Raw genomic sequence first — 22,116 nt, 5'->3', positions numbered from 1 at the left:
AATTTCTACTGGAGCATTTCAAGGGCACCAAGGCAATGACAAGGGGCAACAGAGGTGATTGCCTCCGTTGCCTCCGTTGCCTCCGTGAAGTATCAGGCCTGTGTACATCACGACAATTAACGACAAACAAAACACATATTCCTTAAGAACCAAATCCAGAAGATCGAAACGAGGTAAAGAAGTAAAACTCACCTCACAGATCCTTCAGATGTCCTCGGCACTGACAGAACAATCTCAATAGCATTCTGAGATTGTTGTTGCTTCAAGATGGTCATTTTCTTAGTGGCCTCCATCTCGCTCTTAGGAGCATTGACCGAAGCTGCTCCAAGATAGATGATGCGGGAGAACAGGGTACAGATCTTATCCAAAGGGACCATGCCGACTCGAGATGGGCTCAGCCGATCTATAAGATAAAGAATTATTGTTAATGAGACACAAAATTGGTTGAATGAAGTCTTACACTAAGACATCATCACTAATGTTCATTAGTCCAAACTCTAACAGGTTTTTTGGTACATAGTTGAGTAAGAAAATAGCGCACATTGAAGCGCCTGATCTTACAGATGATGGCTATATTGAAGGAACTTTTACAAGATTTTTTCCCCATAATTATATAGCATTTAAGATTTTGAAAAAGTTTACACAATGTTTTCTCAACTATTTATTTCAATTAAAATATTGAAATTTATTTGACACCCGCTGAATCTGGATCTAGGTTGAGCGAGTACATGTACTCTTCCGCAAAAAAACATTAAATTTTGTAAAGTCTTGTACAAAATGTGCAAATTTAAGACAGTGACCGAATTTGCGGCTATGACTAGTTGTACTAGTACTACAGCTATGGCTGGATCGCAGCGTCATCATGATGTACTGTAGGATGTCCTTAGCAATAACCATCAGTCACAGCCTGAGCCATAGCCAGAGCAGCTACATTTGTCCATCAAGGACTGTTGACTTGATCTTGATGTAATAATTGAACAGCTCCTTTCTAGCAATAACACTCTTATGAGGTCAGGTCATGAGGGAGAGCTCCTTCATGTAGGTTGTGCACCTATGAAGAGTGTACGCCCAAACTTAGTGGGGCTACTGTTCTTGTTGTTGAGTAGAGGAGTGAATCCAGTCTTTTGCTAGAACGTGGAAGTATGACTTATGATAGGCAGTTTATGACTACGCATGGTTTCATTCCTTCCCTTATACACTGGTTTGTTCATACAATGAAACTGATTCTAAATTAGCCGTGTGTGACCAATGAAGCGCCCAACAGAGTTCATTGAGTACAATTTTTAAGGAAATGACTTATGTCAATAAATAGATTATTCAGACTGCTGTGGCTGGGACATTCTTGACTGACGCAATATTACACAATGATTAAGTACAACTTTTGATTGTTTTGTCTGACACTTCAGTGCTACATGGTACACCACATTTACTTGCTTGATAACAAGGTATTATAAACCATGTTTTGTTTTCAGTGTGAATGCAGTTATCATGTTTATTGATGTACTAAACCAAACTGCAGATGGGATTAAAAATAGTCAGGTCCCAATCTTTGCAGTTTGTATATATGCAATTTCAAACATGCAGTGAGGCCTACTATTTCATGGAGGCAATTGACTCTTCAAAATGTTCAAACAGAAATTTGCAGAGAAAACGCCTTGGTGCCCTTGCTCTTTCAAAAACAAAGCATCCGGGCAGCACAGTGTATGGGAGTCCAATGGATGGATCTTTACCATACTCCAACACCTCCACTTGGGATAATTTTTAGGGCACCATGGCATGCCACGCAGGAATTACATGCAGGCCATGAAGGGCATGGCCTTCGTTGCCCCTTGTCTTGGCCTTGGTGCCCGTCACAAGTCTCCCATTGATTTTATAAGATTTTCCAATGGAAGTGCCCTTTGCTATGTTCAAAGATGAAATTCCAGGCATGCCTAAGGTAAAGGCAAGGAAACGGAAGCAATTGCTTTTAACATGATTTTCAGCTCAATTCTGATTCTGGATATTGTAAAATAGACACCACAGGCCTGAAATTCCTAGAGTTCACATGGGACAAGCTTCCACTGTCCCATGGGAGGAATATCATGTAGCCTCAGACCCCTCAGTGTACTTGTATTGTTGTTGTTTTTCTTACTGAATTGCCCTTTAGTCCAGGAATGTGGTATTTCCCTTAGAATTTGAAATACATGGCCTGGGATTCAACAATAGGAATGTGCAGACGTTTGTGAACTATGGGACATTTTGGTAAATTAGGCCTACATCCAGTGTACTGGACATGTGTGTGTATAGTAGCATGGATGTAGAAAGAGCTATTTCTACCTCCATGGAAACTAGTAGCATCAGCAAAATCTGTAAAAAATCACTCCAGATTTCTCTGATATTGCATTGTTTCTTTAAACGTTATCAACATTTGCTCATATAGCACTGATTACTTAGTATGAGTCATTTAAACAAGATTTGGATTAAGAAAGTTAGAGTTTTGTTAAGTGCACACCATTCCTAAACTCTCAATATTGATTTGTGGTGTTAGAAGTTAATGAAACCCATGTGAAGATGTGGTAAAATGTTTAAAACAAATTAAAGTTTAGTAAGTTATACTTTTCATGATACCAAGTGGTGTAAAAATCTACAAACGTTTATTTAAGTTACAACATGCAACATTAACAGACAAACAACTGTTAAATACACAAATTTATAATTTTCATTTTTAAGTATACTCTATAGTTTTAACATAACAGTCAGTTTCTCATTAACTTTGAAAGTGAAAAACCAATTCTTTATATTTTGAATTTTCTGGCTCAGATCCCCGAAGGCACAAACAATTTTATTAGAAATACATTTTTGTTTTCATTCTAGTCAAAACAAGTTTTTGAAGTTTGCAAAAAACATCAATGATAAAAAAGAGTATTCGGGATAGTCAGAAGTTGATGGTTATTTCTTATAAAAAGTAATATTTTGGCTATGAATTATTTGGAAATGTTCATGAAGTAGTGAATTAAACTTGAGTTATCATTCTCTTTGTATTCCTACATGACGTTTTTTTTAGTAAAACAGTTTAAAACCTTTGGGTATGAATTAAGAATTAAAATGATTACCATACCATGACCGTTGTGCAGGAGTGAGAGTGGTAGTAGTGGAACCTCTCCTACATGCCGTGCCCAAGAAACTTAATATTTACTTACTTTCCAAATCATTTTGACTTGACCTCGGCTCCCAAGGGTCAAGGCTACCCTCATCCCTAGATGACCCTTGATCCCTAACCTTCCAACTTTCCACATGACCCGAGAGAATTCGCTCACCGAGATCTTGTGATGAAATCTGCTGGAATGAAGTTGGACTATCACCACCAACACGGTGAGATGGGTTATTGGCAGAGTAGACTGGCTCGCTGACACTCCTAAAGCGTGATTTATCGTTATTAGTCGGTGTCTCCCAACCGCTTACTCCTTCATCGTGACCATCCGAGGGCGCTTTACCATCATGTTGATCCCCTCCGAGGACCTCATCCAGATGTTGCTTAAGATCTTCCATATTTCCGTTGCCAACAATCTTCAGTCCAGTGCTCTCCGCTGACGTTGTTGATACATTGTCCTGACTAGGCTCTGGTGTTTTCTCCGAGTTGGGCGTGACGACTACAAACTCTTCTGTGACAGACAAAGAGTCAGCAGAACTGCGACTAACCTTGTCTTCCATGGATGCTCTTTAAATAGCGATGTCGTTAAAATGAAGTTACCCCTGTTTTTACGGGGTGGAGAATGTGCCGAGTGAGCCCTTTGCAGGTAATTGGCAAATTTTAACCAATCCCGCAGAGGCAACAGTTACATCCTGGAAGGAAAAACAAATTGAGAAGACAATTTAAAATCTGAATTTTTGAACTGATTTTCCCCCATATTTACCATACCCAATTCCAAAAGCTTTGAGATTTTTACACTCAACACAATTCCAGAGTGAAAAACAAAACACTAATAAAGTACAAAATTTGACGAAAATAAACCAATGTTATGTATTGCAGTATAAATGTGCGCGCACAACGTGTAAAAACGGGATCGACAGTCGGAGGGATGGAGGGTTACGATCATCGCAACTACACTAGGGATGGGTGTAGTAGCAGGGTTACCCCTTTAACAGTGCGGTCCACTGCCCAAATGCCAGTAAAAACATCAGAGGACCAAAAATCACTTCAAGTGGTCCCGGCTGGCTAGTTTGGCGTTTATAAAAAAGGTTTCCTTATTTAATATTATTAATTACAAACAAGTACAAAACAATAAGCTGATGGACCAATGAAATAACAAAAAACTTACTCACTCAGTCACTGGTCATCTTGATTCTTGGCTTACTCCTAGAACTAGAGGTTCGTTCCGCTATCGTCTCAAGGTTCATGGAGACAATAGCGTAACGAATCATAGTTCTAAGAGTAATGTTGGCTAGCGCGTAGCGGAATGAACCTCATATTCACAGGTCGAGTAGGCAATAATGTTGGGACATGTCAAAAATGGGGATGAAAACTACACGTTTTTTCTATTTTAAATCTCAGTCTCACATCATGCAATCGGGGCCCAATTTCAGTGCTATCCACGCAGTACTATGCTTATTAAGTGTGGCAGTGATACTGGAGTGTGGGACTTACGTTAATGTCATTATGAATGACAGTCAACGTTGATAATGGGACGACTTGGGACCTTTTTTGTTGACAGACCGCATCATTAAACAACTCAATGAACTAACATTGAAACACTTAATATTGACATGACATAAAATTCATGCTAAATTATTGTAAAATGCTCGAAATAACTGCATTGTTTGACTGCTACCTACACTGAAAATTGCTTAATGTTCATCCGACACACTGGCTAATAAAGCTGTTATGTTAACTTCTTACCTTGTCTTATACGACACACCTTATTTACAACATTTTGTGCATTTTTATTAGGCAGTGCTTCGCAGAAGAAGTTCCATTTTGTTTCTCTACAACATGCTTGAGATCAAGTCTAGCAATATTTTCCTTTTTACGCATGCGTCATACGAATATCTCGCCGCGAGGTGGCGCTGTTTCAATATGTCAGCGTCCTCTGATGTCGACTGCTTCAATCAAAAGTGATTCTTTTCTTTAGTTTTTTTTTAATTTATAATTGAAAGCGACTTTGGTGGAGGTTTTTACATTTTTCAAGAGTCTTATAGCTCTACAGGAATGCAGAATGGCAGCTGAAGAATATTCAGGTATTGACTTGGAGAAGAACTCCTTCCCCTTTTCGACCTTGTCTTTTGTTTGTCACCCTGTGTTGTGTGACCACCACGGGAGATCTCAGATTCTGCCCCCCCCCCCCCTCCTCCCCCGGTGTCTCCCCGGTGTCTCCAGCCAGCCCAAGCATGGCCCTAGCATATTATTGATTCCGCCTAACCACGAAGGGAAGTCTACTACTACCTCCACTCGATGGCCTAACCATGGCCTAACTAAATAACAATACAATTTAATTTGCAACAAAGAAGATCAATCGAAAGAACTTCCACTTTCCAGTCTGTTTTCTCAATTTTGGAACGAGATCCCAAAACTTGAATTAGTCATCATCATAGTACGGCTGCCTCATAGTACTGGGTGGAAGAACAACTTAAGTAGGATAACTTTCTGTATGTCGCCACCACTTTTTCACTCATTTTCACAAAAACGGCTATCTCATTGAGGTAAATTAGATACTATTATAATTATTATTTATATCGAATGAAAAAGTGGTGGCGCCATAGGGAAACTTTTCCGAATAACGAACCAGTCCTTTGTTCTTATATAGTTATTTATTTTTGATAAATCATGTTGCAGAATCAAGTGATACCTTCAGGTTCCGAGATGGTCATCTTAACCGCACTCCTGATAAATATCATAAGTACCCGGAAGCTGTTAGAGGGAGTGACACTCCACTCATTATTGATAACGGTAAGTATTTAATTATATGAACAGTAGTTGCGATAACATAACCCTCCTCTGGAGGAGGGTTACGTTATCGCAACTAATGAGACAGGTACTTCCTAGAACTATGAGGTACGCTCTGCTATCGCCTCCAAAATCCTAGAATTATGACGTTCGTTCTGCTACTCCTAGAGCTATGAGATTCGTTTCGCTATCGTCTCCAAGAAGGTACCCCATTCTTCTAGGAGTAATTGACAACAACCTCAATAGAGGAAGGAACCTCATAATTCTAGGATTATGAGACAGGAGGCTCTGACTGCTGAGGAGGCGGTGCTGTCGTGGTTGTTGAATCAAACAGTACACAGCTTAGCCAAAGTTAGACTCCCTGTCTTCTTTTCACTGTGCTGGGCCCAATTTTATAAAGCTGTTACGTACCACCATATTTAATATTAGAGTTAAAGTTTTCCTATGTATGCTGTTTATTACTGAATTATGGTCTTCTTTTTGTATTTGCCCGAAGGATCTTGTTACTGCAGAGTGGGCTGGGCCAGTGATCCTTCCCCCCGTCTTGTCTTCCGTAGCTTAATCGCTCGCCAACGAGGCAAGAAAGACTATGAGTCTCAGATCGGAAACGACATTCCTAATGTGGAGACGATACGCTGGTTGCTGAAGACACAGTTCGACCGTGATGTGGTCACAAATTACGACTCACAAGAGCTTGTATTTGATCACATCTTTACGCATCTTGGTCTGGACACAGAGGGCGCTGTCACACACCCTTTAGTACTGACAGAGACAGTTTGTAATCCGAGTTACTGCCGGCAGTGTAAGTCAATCAGGGCCAAGTTTCATAAAGCCTGTAAGCACAAAAACTTGTAAAGCACATGAACATCTTGCTTAGTAAAAACAGGTTACCAGCCAAAAACAAAAAACATTCCATGTTCAGTTATTCTTAGCAGGTATCCAAAGAAAATGAAAATGTTGAATCATGTGAGGACATAATTATGATAATATTTTCTTTTCAGTGATGTCGGAGCTTTTGTTTGAGTGCTACCATGTTCCTAAACTGGCTTTTGGTGTGGCCAGTCTATTCAGCTTTTATCAAAACTCCCCGGACTCAGGTAATGTTGAAAAAAAGTATAACTATGTGTTGCTCTTTTTTATACTATACAAAGTTAGTATTTCTGCTCTTCACTTTTTTATATTGTTGAGTGTGTTAAGCGTCACAGAGTTATAGGCTTAATAAGATGACCACTATTACCACAACTCTCATTTGATTACAGGAACCTCTGATGGTCTGGTACTCTCCTCTGGTTACCAGACTACCCATATTCTTCCCATGATTCAAGGCAAAATAGACGTCACACATAGTCGACGAGTCAACATCGGTGGTCTGCATTCAGCAACATTCATGCATAAGTTGCTGCAACTGAAATATCCAGCACATTTTGCTGCTATTAATTTGAGTAGAGCCGAGGTAAGGAAAGTTTGTCAAACATGAACTTATTCTGCTTAGCACAGAACATTTTGCTTAGCAGAAAAAGGTTAGCATTTTTTAAATTGCCGTGTCATTGAATTGCTTCTAAATAAAAAAAATAATAATAACTAAGTCTTATATAGCACATTTCACAATAACTTCACACCCTTAAAGGCAGTGGACACTATTGGTAATTACTCAAAATAATTGTTAGCATAAAAACTTACTTGGTAACAAGCAATGGAGACCTGTTGATAGTATAAAGCATTGTGAGAAACGGCTCCCTCTGAAGTAAAATAGTTTACGAGAAAAGAAGCGTTTTTCCACAAATTTTATTTTCGAGACCTCTGAATTAGATTTTCAGGTTCCAAAATCAAGCATCTGAAAGCACACAACTTCGTTTGACAGGGGTGTGTATTCCATTATTATCTCGCAACTTCAACAACCAATTGAGTTCAAAATTTTCACAGGTTTTTATTTTGTGCATATGTTGAGAAACACAAAGTGAGAAGACAGGTCTTTGACAATTACCAAAGGTGTCCATGTCTTTAAAACTTATTTGTGTTTCAGGAGCTGGTGAATGAGCACACATATGTATCAGTGGATTACAATGCAGAGGTGAATGACTGGCAGTCAATACCCTACTGTGATAAACACATGCATAGAATACAACTACCATTTACACCGGTAAGTTTAAATAAATTGTAAAGAAAAACTGTCTCAAGAGATGTCTTGTTGATAAGGTTGTAGTTTAGTTAATGCCAATGATGTGTTGTCTTTAGAAGTGTTTCCATGCTCATAATGTTCACCAAAAAAAACCAATCTGTATCTGAGAGGAAATGAGTATCATGAAGAACTTGAAGGAGGAGATTTCAAGCGTACTTTACTTCTCTTTCTTAGTTGCCTGGATGGTCCTCCGAAGATAAGAAACAAGACAAGAAACAACAGCAGATAAAACGCCTTCAGGAGATCAATGCTAAGAGGAGAGAAGAAAGAGTAAGAAACATAAGTCTAAGTTTTTGTGAATTATTTACTTTTACAAAGAATGAAGAAAGTACAGAGCAATGATGCATCCAAGAGTTAAACTTTGCAGATGCTCGAAAAAAAAGGTGAAAAAATTGCTACTCATCATACGGGATGAAGGGTGATTACTTGAATTGAAGAAATTGATAAATCAGTATGTGGGAGACTGCCAACTTTAGGGCTAGATCTGTATATATGGTTTAGTTGTTTGAGCGCCAGCATGTTAATCTAGAGGTTGCAGCAGGCTCAATTGTCCTGCTCTAAATAAATTTGTCTTTGTCAACCCCAAATTACAAAAAACCCAAATCAACTGTCAGTTTCCCTTATGGTTTATTGCTTGAAACTTGTATTTGATGAAACTGAGTTTAAAGGAGAGCTTTATTGTTTTTGTTGATGTAGCTTGCTGCTGAAGAGGATAGGATGCAGCAATTGAAGAGTGTTCAAGAACTCCTTGAAGACGAAGATGAAGAAGGTTATCAGGTGAGTGTGTATCTAAGAAAGACTCTGCTAGGGTCGAAACGCCTGGCCATTTACCGTTTCTTTCTTTGCATTCATGCCATAGGTCCTTTTGATTTGTAAGTTGTTGTAGAACAGCTAATTCTATTTTCACATTTTTAAATCTCAAATGACTTTCATCATTCTTGTAATTGTTCAATGTCTTGACATCAGAGAGCTCTACTGGAGCTGGGATACTCTTCAGGGGCGGAGCTACAGTCTATGATTGACAAGCTTACAGCAACCATTCAGAAGATCAAAGACAAGATATCGGGGGTGAGCAGCCAATCACAGCAAGAGCTTTCCCAGATTGACCTATCACAAGAGACTCGATCAAAGGTGGGTGCAGAGTGGAACAGAAGTATTGGTAATTTGAAGTACAATCTTTCTAGAGAAAATACTGAAGGCTTTTTGAATTATTGTTGTGAAGGTTACGTACATTTATGTATTACCACGGTAACTTTACACACAGATCCCAGACGGTGAAGGAGGCGATAACGAGTCTGAGAAGGGGAAGTTATGCGATCTTGATCTGCTTCTGAGAGACGTTGATCAGGACTATGACAGGTAAAAACATTCAAATGGTTTCATAATTTGCCAGGGTTCATAATTCCATACAGCCACAGGCCTTCTTAAATGACAAAAAGCACAAAACAATTTTGCTGATCAGAATAGGTCACCAAAAGGAAACTCCATGTGTAGTATTTGTGTCTGGGTTCCTGGTAAATTATCCCGGTGGGCTACTTTACAAAAATCTTAAGTACAAAGCCTGTCCAGTCAGGTTTGAAGTCTCCAACATGTTTCCTGAGTGTTACGCCCATGGTCTCTAAGTCCCTTCTGATTCTTGTTTGAGTTCCAATTAACAGGTGGATTATTACGTTTGTAAAGTTTCCTCCAAAACTTTCCTCGATCATCTTATCTACATTAAAGGGGTCCCGTTTCTGAACTAATCGTTCTCCCTGTTCACAACAGCAAAGAAACCAGTCCCCAACCTACTCCAAGGATGACCTTTGACCTTGCCGAATACTACCAGCTTCAACTCGGAGTAGAGAGAATTCGCATCCCAGAGGTCTTGTTCCAACCGTCCATCATTGGTCATGATCAGGCTGGACTGGCTGAAACCTTGGATCAAGTCTTAAGGAGTTATGACAGTAAGACGCAAGATAGACTGGCACAGGTGAGCATTTGGTGTGAGGTATCAATATTGATGCTCATTGACGAGGTCAGTGAGGTCGCTTCTAGCGGTTACCTTCTAAAGTGTAATGAGTATTATATTTTGTTTGATCCAGAGGGTTTTTCTGACTGGAGGTAACATGATGTATCCTAACATGAAGGATAGGATAGAGACTGAACTGATGGCAATGCGGCCGTTCCAATCAACATTCCAAGTCATTCCAGCAGGTAAGATTTGTATGCCTCATGCACCTTATGTCTACTATAAAGCATTTGTTGAGTGGAAATAAAGTTAACTATTGAATATATTCCCATTTATAGGAGACCCAGTTCTGGATGCGTGGCACGGAGCTAAGAAATGGTCCACCACTCCTTCAGCCAATGATGGGTTTGTGACGAGGGAGGAATATCTTGAGAAAGGAGGAGACTACCTTAAGGAACACATCGCATCCAACAGATGCAAAACTCTTCCTGGTGTGGTTGAAACATGACGACCCCCTGCCATTCCAACATAGCCCTGCCATTCAGTAAGAAGTGGAATCTACAATAAAATACCACAAGACTTCATAACTACATCAAAGGCTTTTTTAACACTGTTTTATTCAATATTTACATGGCAACAATGCATGTTATGTTTATGATTTTTTTAAAGTTGTATTTTTTTTAATATTTTTTTTTACAAAAACTGAATAGTTCAGTGACAAGTTTTTTGTTGAAATGCTTAGAGCCAGTACACAACTACTGCTAATGGAATTTAAGCGATTATTTAGAATGCCTATTCAAAGCGTTTTTCCTAAACACAAAACATAAACAACAGTGAGGTAAATAAATGATTTAAAAAGAGATTTTTACAAAAGCGATTTGAAGTGCACATACATATTTTCAAGCACCTTTTGTGTTGCAGAAGTTTACCAGCAAAATGCAAAGCAAGAAGCTATTATTCAAGTAGATTATGAACCCTTGACACAGAATAGCTGAGAGAAATTGATGAAAATATAATATAGTCTTTACATCGGTAGACTATGTATCATACAAATTAATTTGAGCAATGGCTCATTATTGTGGACGGTTAAGCTACCCAAGATCTTGAACAGATCAAAATTGTTAAAATCCCAGTTTCTGCTAGGCAAGATTCGTCTGTGCTTAGCATGTTTGTTTGCTTACAGGCTTTATGAAAACATTACCTAGTGTATCAGGAGATCCTAGACTTGATTTAACAAAACACTAAGATCACTCATTTTAGGATGTGTTGTCAGTTTTACCATAGTGATTTGTATTGTGACATCACTTTGCTTTGCAATCAAGATCGATTCACATCTTAAGATTCACATCTTGGGTCTTAGTGAAACCCTGCCTTGCGTCTCCTCAATGTGATCCTTATAGGTTTTTGGGGACTTGCCGTATTTAAATAATATTTATTATAATACCCTTATACACAAGTAAATCTTATACTCGTAACTTTCGTCACAGTGCTACTTGCCGTGCTAAAAAAAGGAACGCAGTTTATTTTTTTCCTTTGAAAAACAAAGAAAAATGTTTACTGTAATTATTTGAATACATGTACAAAAGTTTTAAATAAAATAAACATTAAAAAGAAATAAATGGAATGACATAAATTTATGCAAGCATGCTTGTACTGTTTAAATAAGTGTTTTTTACTAAATGTTTAAATACTCTAGCTTTCCGAGCTTTTACTTTTATTTCTTAAGAATTTTACTAATTACCAAGACAAAAGTAATTTTACACTTTCCTCTCAAGACTTTGACAGACATCCTCAAAATATTGTGAATAAAATTCTGACACAACTTCTTAAACATCGCCTTAGGCTTAAATCACAATTAACAAAAACAAGCAAACTAGAAGCTTTTTCGCAACTAACAAAACTTACTTTACACAAGAGTACCTCTAGCATACTCGGGTTTTTACAGATTGTCAATCAAATAAAGAACAGTATTTTTAATAACAAAGCCAGACTGTCTAGAGGTTTTCTACCCTAAGAATTTAAGCAAATTACCAAGCCAACGCTGAGTTTTCTTTAGGCCATAAGACAAAAAAAACTTGATTCAAGTACTTTGTGTATACTGAGAAAATAATTGAGAACGGTTATTGGATAGTTGTAATGAACATACAAAAATAAACTTGTCTCAACAAACCAAACTTCATTGCAACTTTTGCTTTCTTTGACGCATGCTTTCTAACAAAGACTGATGCTTGTGGCAAGGTAAAACAAATCAGTTTTTTTTACTAGGCCTCCTAGGAAGGACAAAAACATGTGTGGCAAACAAAGTAACTAAATTTGACAAATTATCTACAAACAGGAAATGGTTTGCACTGTTGACAGTTTTGCCAATCTTACAAATAAAACACTCCGATCCATAAAAATGGTTTGGCACATCCTAAAAACCCAAAATGTATCATGAAAATAAGATAAACGTAAATTTCTTTGTTCACCCACAAATTATTTTAAAATTACCCTCATCAGTTTCACTTGTTGTTTTTTTATTATTTTGTTACATAATTCAACATGGCACAACTTTGTTCTACTGTCAGCTTTTGAAAAACATAATTAAATTTAACTTCCCTCTTCACCATCAAAACTCCACAATTGAATTGGACAGAAGTAAAACCACTGTTCTCTTGTTTAATAAGCCACTGTGACCCCAAGCTTATCTGGGACTAGTCTTTAGTCACGGTGCACACGGCACCCCAGATATCATGCACGAGAAAAGACCGGTGCCGACTGCCGTATTTGATATCTTCAATGACATCATCAGAAAATGCAGAGACAAAATAGAAGTGTACACCAAGGATCTTCGTGTACTGGATACAGTCATCTCAGTCTTATGTTTAATCCTCAAACCATTTCAAAATAGGTGGATACACCATGGAGCTTCATCTCAGTTCAAACTTCAAGCCATTTATAAGTAAGTGGCTGGTCTTTTTTCATGCGTGATGGGTCGCGCCTGACATCTGAAGGTGCTGTGTACACCTTGACTAAAGGCTAATCTGGGACTGATGAGTCAGCTGTTCTCATTATCAAGCAGAAATTACTCATGTAGGAATTGAACCTACAACATTCAACTACATGGTTGTGGTAATCAAACACTACTTCATGAAAACGGAAAACTCATTCCGAGTAAATTCAAGTCAAGTTACAATAAGTGTTAAATTTTTACACAACATTTTCACGATACAATTTGCACAATCCAATATTGATATTCTCATTCAAAAAAAATTGTGTCCCCTCATAAAACGTTACCTACACCGTCATAAAATTCATTTGAATAAACCGTATGGATTTAAGATCAGCCATACCTGGAAGCCCCAATTTAAAGTGAGTTTATATTACAAACACATTTTTGTTTTTTCTACGCTACATGTACTTCATGACACTATCTCAAACCAAACACGAGCCACTCTTTCACATCTTAGCACCAATGTTTGTACAAAAAAGATCTCTTCAATCTACAGTTCACATTTGGAAATGAACTTACAAGATAAGCTACACTAAAAAGAATGACGTTTATTTGGTGGCCCTTCGTTTAAGACAGGAAGCCACAAACTAATGAAATTGTTACCTAGTGACACAATCAATACGTCGCTACAAGTCCCTGAGCAGCAATTATAAAACACGCTTTCAAATGTCAAAGGCCACCAATGACGGGGCTTCATTGTTCACCGAAGCCACTGAATAGTTAAGTTACAGAATCAACAAATAAATCAAATTCATTACACAATATGAAAAACATGTTTTTGACAACTTGACCCTTCCACGACAAAGAGCCCGAGATAGGACATGTTACATTCAAATCCATACGTAGTAAATATTTGAAGCTTTGAAATTTGAAAAAAATCTCAAAATTTACTCAGAAATGATCTTATATAAGAACCATTTTTTTTTAAGTTAGGCTGTTTTGACATGTAGGTCAGACCAACATGAACCCACACCATGTTTTTTTTATTTAACGAAAAGTAATAAATAACAAAATTGGATCGTCAACTTTGACTGGGCAAAGTCTCACACCAGAAACCTTTTTAATAAAGAGAAGGAAAAAAAGGAAATGGAGAACAATCTTTTTATCACCTCGAGATACCTGAATTTGCTGTCAAAATCTAGACTCCGATTAACTTGACACATGGAAGTTGTCAAAAATAAATTTTTTGGTTTGTCCAATAAATGTTTTATGTACCAACTCTCAATAAACAAATAATTAAAAAATCATAAACAGGAATACCATCTATAACTGAAAGCATTTTCAATTCTTCAAGGATTTTATTTAAATAATGTTGAACTATCCAATGAGGTCCCCCAAACATTAAATCTCTGATGCCTCACCTCCAATCATTGGTCAGTCAATCATGAAAAACCTATGGATCTTTGGAACAACAGCTATGATTGGTTGTTGTTTTCAATAAAGCTAACCATCCTAAACTATCAAAAACCAGCATCTGATGGACTTGATATTCAAGAAAGAAAGTCATAAAGCCAGGAGTGCGATTGTTCAAAACTACTATGTATTGTAATCTTGAAATGGGAAGTTGTACCATTTAGTCTGTTGGGATAAAATCCCTGAGCTCCCAGGGTGTCACATTTGCGACGATAACGGACTCTCTATCACCACAAATGTACATCCTGGAGGTCTTCTACATTAGGGCTACATCTCTCTTCCCATTAATTATCATCTTTCTTCCCTTAATTCATTTATTGTCTAACAATGCAGAGGGAGACTGTACAAATTCCTTCAATCAGTAAAAATTGTGACAAATCACCCGACTGTAAAGTGCACTTCAGACAACATGGCAACGGGACCAATACATCTGATGCAATTCCACCCATGGTGTGGACTACAACATCTGCTGTGCATTCTAATGGATTCAGAAAGTCCAGAGTTAAAGTAAAAACTGCAACTAAAAAGCAACCCTTTCTGAATCATTAAAATAAATCCAACTTAAGATCAATCTGGGATCCATCTGGAAACACCTGTTACTACTAAAGTCCTAATTGACGAGCCACTTATTTCAATGAGGTCTCCCACCTGCACCTGACTCTGATGGGTTTCGTTGTCTGGTTGGTTTCTCAACAACTCCAAGACCCTCATCTGGAAATGTATTGCCGTTGGTGTAGTGTTTCTTAATACCTCCATTGAGAATATCTTTGATGTGTTGGACGATGAGACCGATTGCAACTATGGAAACAAAGAACAAACACATTTTACGAAAAACTTGCATCACAGTTAAATAAACAAGGAACACAAAGCTTGTTTCTACAATATACCAGTTGTGTCAGTCATTGTACTTGTTAAGTACAATATTCACTACAAATGTACATATCAACATTCATATTGAATATCTTCAAAATATACAAACATTTCCCTTTCTCCTCTCTTCATAAAAAGCATCGATGAACCCGCATCCTTTCTCACAACTGACCTGTGTTTTCAGAACCTCTTGGAATGATGATATCAGCGTACTTCTTGGTTGGTAGACAGAATTCTTCAAAGGCAGGTTTGACAAACTTGACATATTGAACCAAGACTTGTTCCAACTCACGTCCTCTATCTTTTGTGTCTCGAACAACTGAAGAAAATAAACAAACCAAGTTCATTCATTATGATTAAGACAAACAATCTGGATTTGGGAAGAACCATTGCCGTCTCAAGAAACATATTTTAAAGCTAAGCTGTGGAACATTTTAACAGTAGCACTCGGCCATGACTGATGTTTCATGAGATCTCGACTTGACAGGTACTCAAAGTTTGCTAAGAAGATTTTTATCTTTGGGCAATTTTTATATAATAAGCTGTTATATGACAATTGGCCTGAAACAGCCAACATAGTGTAGGAGCCTGTAAGCTATTTCAACTAAGTAAACTATTTCTATGCTTAGCAAACTGACAAATAATCCTTAAAAATACTACACCTACCTCTTCTGGATAGTCTGGTATCAGCATCAGTGTCAACAAATAGTTTCATGTGAAACATATCCCGGACTTCTTTCATATAAAACACCAGGATTCCCTCAAAGAGCACCACGTCGGCTGGATACACCTCTGTGTACTCGTCCACTTTCCTGAAAGCAGAACATTTTGACAAATTGAACTTCCTTGAGTGGTATACTAGAATCCTTCCCTACTCACATCTGAAACTTGATGGAGGCAACAAAGGAAATCACCTCCATGCCCTTTGTCATCGTCTTAGTCCTTTGAAATGTTCCTATAGAAATTTAAATTTCTCTCATACAGGTGCCCTTATCCAGGCCAAAAACCAGGAAAAATTATTACTCTACCACCCACACAGACCTGCCTTTACTAGAACGAGCTGGGCTCTGATTATGGTGGTTTTGCCAGATCCCATGTTTACTAGTTTACTAGTTTACCTCATTCCGCCAGAATGAAAAAAAAAACCTGCGGTTGGATTTTGATGGGGTGTGGTTGGCAAGGGTTAACCCTTAACCTCTGAGAACTGTTATCGCAAATACTTCAAAATCCATCAGTCTCAATCATTCAAATCTAGGAACTAACAGTACTATGAAACACACATAAATTACTAATTATACATAAATATATAGTTACATAACAAGCAAATTGAGCATACATAACCTTAGAATAAAAGAAAACAAACAGAAGCCTGCATATTGAATGTAAACAGCTCAACCGAAACTGGGGAGTGATTAACTTTTAAAATTCAGGTTAAATACATCAACCTTCAAACGTTCATGAAATCATACAAAGGCAATAATGGCATCTTAGGAATAAATATAGAACAGAATTGCTAAGGAAGTTCAGGTATAATTGGGTAAGATTTACAGTAAGATCAATTCACCTTGAATTTGTTGTGAAGTCATACATGGGGATCTTGACAACCTTTCCTTCCATTATGTCTTCTAGCGTTTGCTTGATCAGATCAAAATCAAACGCGTCTGTAGAAAAAAATTAATCAGAACCAACTTAAAGGAAAACAAGTTTTGAGAAAGAAAAAAAGAACACAAGTTGGGGAAGGATTTTGGAAAATTATTTTGTGTCTAGAGTTATTATCAAGAGTTAAATGTGTACCTGGGTGGTCAAAGTTAAACTGTCCCTTGAGTGCTCGAGCCTGTTCTCCATTAGTTAAGTCTCGATAGAAGCTGTCCTGACCAATGACTGTGACCTGTCGCTTCCTGCAGTCCAGGTTTCGTTGACCAAGACGCTCAACTATCTTGCTACATACTGATGACTAAAAAGACAAACCAAAATTGATTGGTTGAGTAAAAAGGTTGAGTTTCATTTCAATCTTAAGGGAGCTTTATTGAGGTTTCAAAACCTTCATTAGGCTGCTTCATTAATGTCCTGGTCTTGTACTCTGTATGCAATAAAAGGGCCAGACTACTTTCTTATAAATAGCCTTGGCCTTTTTTACATCTATTTAAGCACAGCACAGGTTGCCCTTATCAACACCCTTGGCAACAGCCACAGCCAAAGCTGCCAAGTTGGACATCCTGCAGTTTCATTTCATTTTCATAGAAGAAAAACAAGACGGCTGCTGATGATAAAGTCACTTAACTAGTCAAGCACCCATCGTGGTCTTGTGTATACAGATGATGTGAAACCACCCTTTTGATATAACATTGCTTGATGGTCATGATGGTTGTAAAATATTTTCTTGCATCTAAAATGTAACAAATTTGACATTTATCTAAAGGGGCTTAATGCCCCAACTAGAAGTATGTTTTGACCAAATGGCTCATGCAGCCTATTCTTTAAGGAGCCTTTTGTCCCCATTGGGTGTCTATTTCATTTTCAGAGGAATTTTTCGACTTTCCCTTCACCTTGTTCATAGCAAATAAAACTCCTTTGAGAATGTTGAAGTAGCAGAGAAAATGAGACAGTTCTTTATCCCTTCTTTGGCTACTTAACTTAACAAAAAATTGATGCAAACAAGTTGTTGCATTGAGCAAGAATTTTTGTTTAAGATCTAGCATAATCTGACAAATGACAAGCCAGAAATTCACAATAACAAAATTAACTAACAAAATATTCCTGGTCATACAAAGATGACGAGGTACAAAAAGTCTTTGCACAAATAATGTACATGTACATAGATTTCTTTATTACTGAATAAATGCAACTGGATACTTTTCGATTTCATTTCAGTAAACAGCTTTTAGAAAATGGATTGAGTATCCGGTAAAGTCTCTGAGGTCTGCCATAGAACCCCTTGAAGCTCCATATCTATTGTGCCAATAAAAGGTTGAAGGCTCCTTGGAGATATTGTGCATGATGGTGTGCCGAGCTGCACATCAGCGAATTGAAATCTTATTTTTGGCACCTACATTTGCTGAACCGATAAAAGGGAACAAAGTACAAGGGAGAATAAACACTCAACACAAACATATTTCTTAAATAAAAGAACATTAGACAAAGATATTGATAAGAGTTTTTTTTTTTTTTTTTTTTTACATATTCAGAGAAGTGTTTTGTAATATTTGTTTGTTTGAGCAATTCTCATCATATAAAACATATAAACAAGACCAATTTTTAATGATAAATTTATAACGCAAACAAGAAATGACAGAATAAAGACAACAAATTGGACAATAGGACAATGTTTAAGCACCTAGAAAAATGTGTTTTCTTCAGACATTTAATAAAACATGGTATTTATTAACATATTACTAGACAAAAAAGTAAACAAGGCCAGGGCTTCATCTAAACAAACAAAAACAATAACAAAAAGAAAAAGGTTTAAAGTGAGACCTTGGCGTTAGTCGCCGCTTGCCAAAAGGGGTCATGCAGGAAACAAGTTTATTCTAAATTCAGCAACAGAATATGTGTAGGAAGGAAGACGCTCCAATCAAGTGACAAAAGGGCACCAAGTGTTCCTACAAAACAAAACAAACGTTACCTTTGCGACATCCTGTCCCTTCAACAAACATTACTAAAGCGCAATGTTGAATAACTATTTTCAAAACCACTTTAAAATAAACAATGTATAAAAGTGTATGTTTATAGAAATCCAAACAATAACAAGTTACAATGAACAGTTAGCCTAGAATAGAAGGTTAAACGTTAAACCTAGACTAGAAGATTACCACACCAAGGCCACAAATGCCATGACCTATATTGCCCTAGCCATACTCGATGTAATGTTGATGAGTTGTTTGTTTGTTTGTTTGTTTGTTTGTTTGAATGATCTCCCATCAAGGGAACTGATTGACCTATTTTTTGTTAAATCCATCCCTTCATTGAATTATTTGTTGCTTAATCTCTTTTTTACATGTACTTTTCTAATTATTTATTCATTCATTTGTTAATACTTTTTATTTATTTGTTTTAATTAACTATTTATTTGTTTATTTATTTATTTGCTATTTGCTTGTCTAATTTCTGGTTTTGGTTTTGTTATTTTAATTTGTACTTTGTGTAAACAGAATATTTATATTAATATTTATTTCTATTTATTATTATTTTCCAAAGAGAGTATTTTATATAGTGTGTTTGCTTCCCTATGTGACTGGATTAACAGGCTTTCGAGCTACAGTGTTTAATTATACTTTTGTTGATCCTGGCCATCACATTAGGGTTGTTTTATAATTTCCTGTGCCCTTATTGTTTTTCTTGCTTTGTATTTACTTTTGAACATGTACTTATAATTATCTATTTGACATACTGTCTGCTTGTATTTGTATTTGTTTATTGGCCAAATAAAGAATAAGAATAAGAATAAGAAAGGGATATACATACCAAGCTGGCAACAGCCAATCTTTCTCATACAAACATTGGTTTAGATTGTGAATTACACAAATCAAGAAATTGTAATTCAGTAACTAGATAACAATATTTATTCTAGAGTCAGTGTGAAATCGGTGGTTAGCTGGGGGATTTGAACCCACAACCTTGTGAAAGAGAAGTGTTCAAATTAATTAACCCTCTCATCTTATAATCGCTAGAAAGTCAAGTTAAAAACACCTCATACCCTTACTCTGTGATCATATTGTACCAATTGTTTTAATCAAGCTGTCTTCCTTCTACCTCCATGGTTTAAGTATGGGGGGGGGAATGTTCCTTTCGTAATGCATTTTTGATGCTATCAAAGTAAACAAAATACTGATTTGTAAAATCTTTCCATGCTACATAAATGAAATAGCACTCTGATGAAATTCTGTCAAAGTCGGCATAATTTCTTAGCCCCTTAAACCCCCATCCAACGATCTTAGCCATCAACAGCTCTCAAACCCCCTAGCCCGAACCCTTAGCCATAATAACATTGGAAGCATACTGCGAGTGCTGTATTCCAACTACTTTTAGGTACCAAAATGTTCATGAGCATGCATCAAATCTCTGACATTGACAAATATATATAAAAACTGTGTTGCTGTTGGGTTGGTTGGATAGTTTGTTAAACGAAAATAAAAGAACAGAAACACTTTAAAAAAAAAAAAAAATTGGGTGGAGTGGAATATGTGTACACTTATTCAATAATTATTAGCAAAATTAATATAGGATACAGCTTAAAATTAAATTGTTATGGTAATTCATTTTATTATTATTATTTTTTTTTGGGGGGGGGGTAAACATTCTTAGGTTTATTTTAACAAAAATCTGTTTTTTTTATTGGCAATGAAACTAACATTTTAAAGAGCTATTTAAAATGTTGTCATTGCTAATATAACTTATATTTATAAGAAATGTTGAGGAAGGAATCTCTCAATGGTTCAAATAAAATCAAAACTAATTGGCACACATGCATGGTGATGGTTTAGTTAGGATTTTTATAAAAACAGAAAACTTTAGCTCCCCCAACACCTTCAGCTCAGTTTTTGATGGGGACGACTCGACTGGGAACCCCCTTAATAAAGTTATAAAAAGCCCCCCCCCCCCCCCCCCACAAAAAAGAAAGAATTGTTTTCACTCCTCTCTAGTGGAGGAAGAAATCTAAACGGAGAGGTAGAAACACTTTTTAAAATACGGTCTTTATTAGTTTTTTAGTAATAGAGTATAGAGTGACATTGTTCGACTACATTAAAATATTTTACTGTGAGCAAGGCCATTGGAATGTCATTGTCATCAGTTTGTAAAGTAAGGCGTAATTATTTACAAGGGAATCCCCAAAAACTGTGTTGCGAAAGCGCCTCATTTCCCTTGTTTGAAAATATGCTAAAAATAAAAATTGATGGCCACGGGTCACTTTTTGTTTTGTAAACAAGTTGTTTGGGTCGTTCTCCAGTCAATCCTATTGAAAAACCCAATGTGTGTGGTGTGCGCGGCAGAAGCCAGACATATAGCTAACACGTGTTGCCATCACGTTGCATCATGCATATGGAACGCATGTTAACCGTAATTCTTTGTTCACGACGTCATGACCGCGAAACAATACCAAGTCGAAAATCCCTTTTTTTCTCAATATAAAAGCAGACATATTTGATGAAAGTCCACAAGAGCTCTTTTGATATTCTTACCTTTCCGGATGCCGTCCCTCCAGCGACGCCAATTAGAAATGGACGTTTGTGCTGCCCGTTTGAGGTAGAGCTTTTCGTTGAGACATTCGAACCCCTGCCCGCCATCTTGCTGTATGGACTCCATTGCAGAAGAAATTGCGCTATTTGTTAACAATTGGCTCTCAAAAGCATATAAATGTGCGCTTTATCAAAGGGGTAATGACAGCTGTACAGTTATAAGCCCATTTGGGCGTAATATAGCTGAGTAAATTCGACCAGACACAGTACAGGTCGTCGACGTATGATGATGTCGTCATCGTTAAAATAAAATTATTGGAGAAAAACAAAATACGTGGGTGTGATGATTGAGTGATGTTTTCGTGCCTTTTTTTATTTTGCCGGATACTGAAATGTCAGTTTATTTTAATTTACTGTAAGAAGAGAAAAATCACTATTGATAAAGTGCTATTTTACATCACATTCACAGGTGTGTGGGGCAATATGGGGCGCCATCTGTCAATCAAGGCATAATTTGTGTGTATAATGATAAAAACTAACAAGCATTTTGGGGCAATGTGTGAACGTGATTTATGATTTTCGGTAAAAAAAACAAAAACAAAAAAAACAATAATAAACGAA

At 37.0% G+C, this 22,116-nt stretch overlaps 3 protein-coding genes across 7 annotated transcripts in view; 1 reads left to right on the top strand and 2 right to left on the bottom strand.

Moving 5' to 3' along the window:
* LOC139948031 (rab GTPase-activating protein 1-like) overlaps positions 1-4,960 on the bottom strand; it is a 49,656-nt gene extending 44,696 nt beyond the window's left edge. For 2 of the 5 annotated variants that reach the window (XM_071946015.1, XM_071946018.1), the window contains exons 1-3: positions 4,877-4,960; positions 3,180-3,822; positions 193-403 (exon numbers count right to left, since the gene is read on the bottom strand). In XM_071946015.1, the coding sequence (XP_071802116.1) occupies positions 193-403; positions 3,180-3,690 (722 nt within the window). In that variant the 5' untranslated portion in view covers positions 3,691-3,822; positions 4,877-4,960. Of the gene's footprint in view, positions 1-192; positions 404-800; positions 899-3,179; positions 3,823-4,302; positions 4,375-4,876 lie in introns of those variants that run through there. The other 3 variants (XM_071946019.1, XM_071946016.1, XM_071946020.1) reach the window with 3 other exon arrangements.
* Positions 4,961-5,048: 88 nt separating this feature from the next.
* On the top strand, positions 5,049-10,912 carry LOC139948047 (actin-related protein 5-like). The gene is made up of 13 exons (XM_071946047.1): positions 5,049-5,214; positions 5,810-5,923; positions 6,417-6,722; positions 6,922-7,017; positions 7,180-7,373; positions 7,944-8,060; positions 8,274-8,369; positions 8,796-8,876; positions 9,066-9,230; positions 9,364-9,458; positions 9,864-10,068; positions 10,181-10,292; positions 10,386-10,912. Exons 1-13 carry the CDS (start codon positions 5,193-5,195, stop codon positions 10,553-10,555), a joined length of 1,773 nt encoding a protein of 590 aa, XP_071802148.1. The 5' UTR covers positions 5,049-5,192; the 3' UTR covers positions 10,556-10,912.
* Positions 10,649-21,614, bottom strand: LOC139948048 (uridine-cytidine kinase 2-like). The gene is made up of 6 exons (XM_071946048.1): positions 21,499-21,614; positions 17,117-17,276; positions 16,887-16,983; positions 15,989-16,134; positions 15,495-15,641; positions 10,649-15,250 (listed from the first exon to the last, which is right to left on the bottom strand). The coding sequence occupies exons 1-6, from the start codon at positions 21,601-21,603 to the stop codon at positions 15,084-15,086; spliced, it is 822 nt and encodes a 273-aa protein (XP_071802149.1). The 5' UTR covers positions 21,604-21,614; the 3' UTR covers positions 10,649-15,083.
* Between the last annotated feature and the right edge of the window lie 502 nt (positions 21,615-22,116).

This window comes from Asterias amurensis, chromosome 15 (genome assembly GCF_032118995.1).
Source record: "Asterias amurensis chromosome 15, ASM3211899v1".
NCBI classification, from domain to species: domain Eukaryota; kingdom Metazoa; phylum Echinodermata; class Asteroidea; order Forcipulatida; family Asteriidae; genus Asterias; species Asterias amurensis.
The sequence above is the reverse complement of the archived record's forward strand: the minus strand, read 5'-3'. Positions and strand labels throughout refer to the sequence as shown.